The sequence below is a fragment of the Merops nubicus genome, unplaced genomic scaffold (assembly GCF_000691845.1).
Source record: "Merops nubicus isolate BGI_N331 unplaced genomic scaffold, ASM69184v1 scaffold7973, whole genome shotgun sequence".
Lineage (NCBI taxonomy): Eukaryota > Metazoa > Chordata > Aves > Coraciiformes > Meropidae > Merops > Merops nubicus.
The window spans coordinates 14,921-22,498 of NW_008598217.1; the positions used below are offsets into that span (position 1 = coordinate 14,921).

The 7,578-nt window shown below is 52.6% G+C and overlaps 1 protein-coding gene across 1 annotated transcript in view; it reads right to left on the reverse strand.

Moving 5' to 3' along the window:
* The window catches only part of ALS2CL (ALS2 C-terminal like), a gene marked incomplete at its 5' end in the record, with an annotated part of 21,626 nt that extends 14,555 nt beyond the window's left edge, over window positions 1-7,071 (reverse strand). The window contains 6 exons of the mRNA XM_008936968.1: window positions 1,630-1,826; window positions 2,741-2,807; window positions 3,214-3,290; window positions 5,853-5,972; window positions 6,294-6,422; window positions 6,906-7,071. Coding sequence (XP_008935216.1) covers window positions 1,630-1,826; window positions 2,741-2,807; window positions 3,214-3,290; window positions 5,853-5,972; window positions 6,294-6,422; window positions 6,906-7,071 — 756 coding nt within the window. The remainder of the gene's footprint in view (window positions 1-1,629; window positions 1,827-2,740; window positions 2,808-3,213; window positions 3,291-5,852; window positions 5,973-6,293; window positions 6,423-6,905) is intronic.
* Between the last annotated feature and the right edge of the window lie 507 nt (window positions 7,072-7,578).

Sequence of the window (7,578 nt, forward strand, 5' to 3'; positions counted from 1 at the left end):
CAGCCTCTGCTGGACTCTCTCCAGTAGCTCCTGCTCTCTCTGGAACTGGGAGCCCAGCACTGGACCAAATACTCCTGAGGTGGCCTCACTGGGGCAGAACAGAGGGACAGAGAACTTCCCTGGACCTGCTGCCCACATTCTTCTTCATGCCCCCCAGGAGACCACTGGCCTGCTTGGCTTCAAGACCTCTCTGCTGGCTTATGAGCAATTTGTCCCCCAGGTCCCTCTCCACAGAGCTGCTCTCCAGGAGGCCAAACCCTCATCTGGTACATGGGGCTGTTCCTCCCCATCTGCTCTTGAGCAGCCTGGTCTAGGCTACCCATGGCAGGGAGCTGGGAACTGGATGATCTTTAAGGTTCCTTCCAACCCAAATCATTCAATGATTCTGTGATTTAATGCTCTTCCGGGGCAAGGCACAAAGGTCTTCCACAGAAGATCCAGGATTAAGCTTTTGATTTTGGATACTCTCATTATTTGAAGGCTCTATCAAACCAAGTCTCTCCAGCCTTTTTGTTTCCATAGCAACTGTAAACAAACTGGGTAAAATTCTGGAAGTCTAAAACGTCCAAATTTTTTTGGTCATCATAACAGTAAGATTTTATGCCTCAGGCTGAGATCTTGAAAATAAACATTAGCTCGAGTCTAAATCTTAATTACAGACATGGGCTGATGCAACGTGGTCATTACCAGAGGATTAGGAGCAGCCTCTACAATTTACTGCATACACCAGCACCACTAGAGAGACATCTGCAATGGGACAGGTCACATGGCAGGACTCCTGCTTTGACTAAGCCCCCAAAACATCGCTTGAAAAAGACCTTTAAGATCATCCAGTCCAACCATTAACCCAGCTCTGCCAAGGCCACCACTAAACCATGTCCCTCAGCACCACATCTACAGGACTTTCAAACACATCCAGGGATGGTGATGGAGAAACTTCCCTGGGTAACCTGGGCCAGGCATTGATAACACTGTCAGTGAAGACTCTTCCTAAACTCCAGCCTAAACCTCCCCTGGGACAACTTGAGGCTGTTTTCATTTTGTCTAGTCATTTGTTACCTGTGAGAAGAAATGAGTGTCCACCTGGCTCCAGGCTCCTGTCAGGAGCTGTGCAGAGCCAGAAGGTCTCCCCTGAGCCTCCTTTGCTCCAGGCTCAGCACCCCCAGCTCCCTCAGCTGCTCCTCCCCACACTTGGCCTCTAGACCCTTCCCCAGCAGCTTCGTTGCCCTTCTCTGGCCACGCTCCAGCCCCTCAAGGTCCTTCTGGGAGTGAGGTGCCCAAAGGTGAATGCAGTATTGAAGGTGTGGCCTCATCAGTACCTAGCACAGGGGGACAATCCCTGCCCTAGAAGGGATCATGCAAATGTGCCCCAGCTGCCCCTTGAGTCTGCCCTCAATACCACATTTCCCTCTGGAAACAAGTGAGATGGAAACCAGAGAGGCTGGCACACCATGGGAGGTCACCAGTCAGGAGGTCTCAGCGTGGGATGGGTCATCTCATGTCCACAGCCACGCTGTGGCATCTCCACCTCCACCTGGGCATCCACTGGCTCTAGGAGGTGCTGCAGGAAGACCTCAGGACCATCCATACACGTTCTAGCTTAGGAGGTGGGCAAAGAAGCCTCCTTACTTGCCATGTGGCTTTCCCCAGTGCCACTCGCCCTCGTAGGAAGCGCTCTTGAGCTTGCCCTCCAGCCTGAAGCAGTAGGTGAAGAAGCGGCAGGACGGGGGCTCGCTGCCCTCTCCAGTCTTGCCCCACAAGGGGAAATCTCGCTTCCCGTTGAGCGCCTGGCGCACAGCCTGGTTCAGCTTCCACTGCCAAACAGCCTGGGGGGGAGAGGAAGAGGAGGGAGGGACTCAGGAGGGACCAAAGTGGCTCCCGACAAGAGACGGTTCAGGAGAAGCAGCAAGAAGCTGTTGGGTTCCCATCATAGAGTCATAGAATGTCTGGGCTGAGGGACCTCCAAAGGGCATCTAGCCCAACCCCCCCACCATCAGCAGGGACATCTCCAACTAGATCAAGCTACTCAGAGCTTCATCCAGCCTGATCTTGAATGTCCCCAGGGATGGAGCCTCCACCACCTCTCTGGGCAACCTATTCTAGTGGTCTATCACCCTCATACTGAAGAACTTCTTCCTAACATCTCACCTAAATCTCCCCTTTTCTAGCTTAAAGCCATCACCCCTCGTCCTGTCACTACACCAGCTCTGTGCCAATCAGCTGGTCGGGCAGGTGAGTTGTGGCCCATCAACAGGAGGTGTTATCTGGGGTCCTACACCCAAACACAACCCTTCCCTGTCACTTCAGCCTGAGTGTCCCCACCACCCACTGGCCTGGGCACAGGACCGTGCTGCTGGGACTGTTCTGCCCCGAGCTCTGTGGCACCCACCACTGCCCAGGGCAGACCACTCCCAGCACCCACCAACTTCTTCACTACCACCAACTATCTAAGCCACCTTTGGCCATCTAATAGAGTATTGATGGGCACAACCCAACACTGCTTATTATTTTGCTTTAAATAATTTAAAAAAATGGCCAAAAAAATCCCAGGCAACGTGTCTCAGCAGCATTCAAAGGTGGAGACCCCACCCATCCTGACGTTTAAGGGGATTTCCTTCCAGTCCATGGCCAATGGTTGGTCCCCACTGCAGAGCTGCCATCCCCCCTGTTCCATTCCCCCATTTCCAACCTCAGGGCACAGAAGCTTGGGTGGGACAGGAAGACCCTGCCCTTGGCTAACCTTCATCTGTGGGTCTTTGGCAGAGAGGAAGAACGTTTCTTCTGGGGTTATAATGCGGAGTCGGTACCTGGGAAGCAAAAGACATCACAGAGACCATGAAAAAAACCTCATTTCTCAGTCACACAGCAGCTCCTGCTCTTCCCATTGCTCCTCAGAAGCTCACGGTGCTTTCACAGTCAGCTTTCCCTTCTCAAGAGGTAGTCAGCTCCTCTTTGTTCTCTAGATCTGGACCCCAAACCATTTTATCATCATTGATTACTTGCAATATGTCAGCAGTGGAAGCAAAGCAGGTCCAAGCTGCTGTGATCCTACCTCAGAGGTGCTGCAATCACCCACAGCCCAGAACCATCCCACGGGGTGGAAAGGAGATGGGACAAAGCTTTGGAGCATTTCCTCAGTTTCATAATCAAGTCAAACAATTATTTAGTTGTGGGGTTTTTTGACCCTCCAAGTGGAAAAAGTTCTTCACTCACAATCCTGGAGCTGATTTCTCCTTGGTGTCTTCATCTACCCACACAAGCTTCAGGTCAAAACTCTGGAAGCTGTTCCCCTGGAAGAAAAGGGAGAAGATGTTTCTGTTATGGATGTCAACATCAGACTTTGTCCCCACTCTGGCAACCCACTGAAGAGCAGAGTGAGACTGGCAGCCCTGTGAAGTCCCTCTTGTGTTGGCCACACTTCTATCCCACACTATGTTAAGTGGCCTCCAAGACTGAAGAAATGTAGAAGGAAGGAAGTTCTTAGTCTCATGTAGAACAAGAAAGTTCATGAGTGGTGCTCCAGAGCTCCATGGCTACAACAGCAACAAACCCTCTCAGATGACACTTCCCTCTACAGGAGTTTCTTCCCCATAACACTCCCAGACCACCCCACGGCCCAGTGTTTCTTATGATCTATCCAGGATTTGGACTCCACCTGCTCCAGACAATAGTTGCCTACAAGTCTGACATTTAAGGAGTCATTGTTTTGATCAATAACACATCAAACAGAAGTAAAATGGTTTAAATACTAAGCAAAGACTGAATTTAAGATTGCATCTCCCTTCTCTGCCTGAAGTCCAGATGCCCACCCTGCAGGGCTGCTCTCTGGAAGGGTGCAGTTGGCCAAGGTTAGGTGTTAGCACTGTAGAGTTCACCACGAGTTCATCACCGATGTATCCACCAGTTTTGGGGGAACCAGGAAGGGAGGGACCCTCAGATTCCCAGCACCTCATCAGAAGAGCCCTTCTAGCAGCACAAGCCAAGCACAGAATCTCAGAACCATTGTGGTTGGAGAAGACCTTCAACGTCATCCCTCAGCACCACATCTCCACGGCTTGGGAACCCCTCCAGGGGTGGGGACTCCACCACTGCCCTGGGCAGCCTGGCACAGCCCTGGGCAACCCTCCAGGGCAAGAAATTGTTCCTCAGGGACAACCTCAACCTCCCCTGGGGCAACTTGAGGCTGTTTCCTCTTGTCCTGTTGCTTGTCCCTTGGGAGCAGAGCCCGACCCCCCCCTGGCTCCAGGCTCCTGTCAGGAGCTGTGCAGAGCCTGAAGGTCTCCCCTGAGCCTCCTTTGCTCCAGGCTCAGCACCCCCAGCTCCCTCAGCTGCTCCTCCCCACACTTGGCCTCTAGACCCTTCCCCAGCAGCTTCGTTGCCCTTCTCTGCCCATGCTCCAGCCCCTCAAGGTCCTTCTTGGGGTGAGGGGCCCAAAACTACCCCCAGGATTCGAGGTGTGGCCTCCCCAGTGCCCAGTTCAGGTGGACAATCCATGCCCTGCTCCTGCTGGCCACAGTAGGGCTGATCCATTGCAGGCTGCTGTTGCCCTTCTTGGCCACCTGGGCTCACACTGGCTCATCTCCAGCCAGCTCTCAACAACACCCCCACATCCCTTTCCTCCAGGCAGCTTTTCCAGTTCTACCCTAGTCCAGTCACATCTCCCCAAGCCTCAGGACCAGTCACAGCAGGAGATGAGCCAGAGTGAGTGGGAACTGTTGACTGAACAGAGATGTCTACAAGGTAGATATCTCCATGGCATCTAGTTTCCCTGTGCTCTCAGCCCAGCCAGTGGAGTTGAGGACATGATTCAACTCATCTGAATTTTGACATCTAAAATAGGTCAGACAAACCCCACCCAGGCAGAGGATGTTTCTTTCCCCTGCCTATAAAGGGAGCCTGGGGGCACTTGCTCACAGCGAGATCTCCCCAGAGCTAAAAAAGCCACGATGTAAAGCTGGGTGAGATAATCACCACCTCACTTCCTCATGCCTAGACCCTGGAGGCGTGGTAGGACTGCCCAGCTTGATCACAAAGGCTCATGTTTAGAAGAGCTCCTAAGATGCATCAGCTCACAAGGCAGTCATGGGTTTGGACACCCGAGGGGTTGGCAGATAACTAAAGAGCAAGGAGAGGGATGTGCACATGAAGAGAGCTCTGCTAGACCAGAAGAACTGTCAGTCAGAGGAAGCCAAGCTGGGCTTGGTTAACATGCTGCAGAACAGCTTTGACAAGATGTTATTTGTCTAGCTGCCCATGGTTGTAGACACTCCCTGTCTGCCCCACGCCCAGGCTACAAATCTCTGAAACAGCCCCAAGAACTCCTGCAACTTCTGCTCCCGTGCCACTAGCAGAGTCAACCACGAGAGCTCTGAGGGCTGAGGGCAACAGGATGAGGTTGAAGAAGATCAAGTCCAGGTCCTGGGCTTGGGTCACAACAATCCACACACAGCTCCAGGCTTGGGCACTTTCCAGCTACTATTTCCCAAAGGAAAGGGCCTGAGGGTGTTGGTCAAAAGCTGGATGGAGATGAGGCAGCGTGTGACCAGGTGGCCAAGAAGGCCACCAGCATCCTGGCCGGGGTCAGCAGGAGCAGGGCAGGGATTGTCCCCCTGGACTGAGCACTGGGGAAGCTGCCCCTGAAATCCTGGGTTGAGTTTTGGGCCTCTGATTCCAAGAAGGACCTTGAGGGGCTGGAGCGTGGCCAGAGAAGGGCAACGAAGCTGCTGGGGAAGGGTCTAGACAAAGGTTTGCCAGCAGCCAAGCTCTGCTGCATTTTCAACATCAAAAGGATGAGTTTTACTATTATTTATTCATGCTGCCTGTCCAATCCTCCTGAAGGTCTGCAGACTCACCTGAATTAGCACAAGGACATCATCAAAGAGCAAGACCCTGTCTGATCGATTCGTGCTGGCAGAGATGGGAAGGTTTTTGCTGTCTTCCAGCAGCCTCCTTTCAGGGACACAGAGTATGTCCTGCAGAAGGAATCACAAACATCAAGATGGAGGACCAGAAGCATGAGGAAACATGAGAATTTGGGAGAGGACGTCCAACTCAAGCCAACAGTTCTTGCAGAGGTCATCAGACTCGTGGCAACAGAACTGGACACAGCGCTCAAATTCTGAAGCACCCAGTCACCATAAGGTTTCTCCCAGAGTTCCACACTGCTCTGCTCTGTTGGCTTCAAACCAAGCCTCAAATGCTTGACCTATATTAATTTTCCTCCACGAGCAAGCAGGAGTGCAAGACCTCCAAAAGAGCTCCCCACCAAGCCACTTTCTGCACCCGTGACTCACTGTGAATTTGTAGCCCAAGGATTTCCACAAGGACTTGGTCAAACAAGCTTCATCCAGGACTTGGCTGATGAAGGACTCCAGCTTCAAATACTCCTTGATGGCACTGGTAACCACGTCCTTTTCAGAGCCCTGAGGAAAGAAGGCAGGGCCTGAGCAATGCTTCAGGCAGGGCTGTGCAGGACATCTACTCCCTGTGCAGGACATCTGCTCCCTGTGCAGGACATCTACTCCCCATGCAGGAGGACATCTACTCCCTGTGCAGGAGGACATCTACTCCCTGGGCTACAGCTGCAGAAAAACCTCAGCAGCTCCCAATCCAAAGGACCAATGAGAGTTCAACCACCAACCCCCTTTGCAAGGAAAACCTCCCAGATCCAGCATTACCTTGGCCACCACCACAAGTCTTCAACCTCAGGCAGACCCCATTTGACCCTTTGCTGATGATGAGTAGCTCATACTACACTGGAGTGGCCACTGTTTGTTGCTTTGAGACCTTCAGGTGGGCTGCACTCTACTGGGGCTGGTTCCTACCATCCCAGCTGGAAATCACCACCACAAAGCCATAATGTGTCAGCATAAGTCAGTCAAGTGGCACCATGTAAAGCTTCCTACCTCTTTGAGGACCTCATTCAGCTTGGTCAGGAGCAGTATGTACTGCTCAACGTGATCTCGGATGGGTTTCTGAAGAACCGTGTACAAGGCCAGGGACATGGAGGTCTCAGAGGTGAAGTCTGTGAGGAATTGTTTCAGCACTGTCTTGTGGTGCTTCCAGGCTTCGCTGAGAGATGGGGAATTAAGGCAAAGGTTCCTCAATGAGTCCACAGAGGAATAAAGCAAGGAGGGAAAGAAGAGCTCCATCCATCCTGGCTCTGGCCCAGCCCTTTGCAGCTGGGAACAAGACCCAGGGATATACAGAACCCAGCAGGACCTCCATGATGGTGTGCCCACCAAGGGGGTGACTCAGGCCAAGTGCTCATACTTTCATGTGCCACCCCCACGAGGCAGTGATGACATCTGGGACAAGCAGTGGAAATTCCCTGCCAGATTCCTGCAGAATTCTTTCTCAGCTCCCCACCCCTCACCCGAACCCCAAAGTCCAAATTGACAAGCTTCTTCTCCTTCAAAAGTGGTGCATGGCTTGGAGGAGATGGAGAGAGATCTCTGCAGACAAAAACCTGTGGTGCAGCACCAGAAGATGACAGGAGCAGCCAGCAGGGCCAGTTCAGAGGATGGTGACAAGGAGAGCACTGCAAGGTGCAGAGCTCAGTGCTGCTGTAACGGTTTG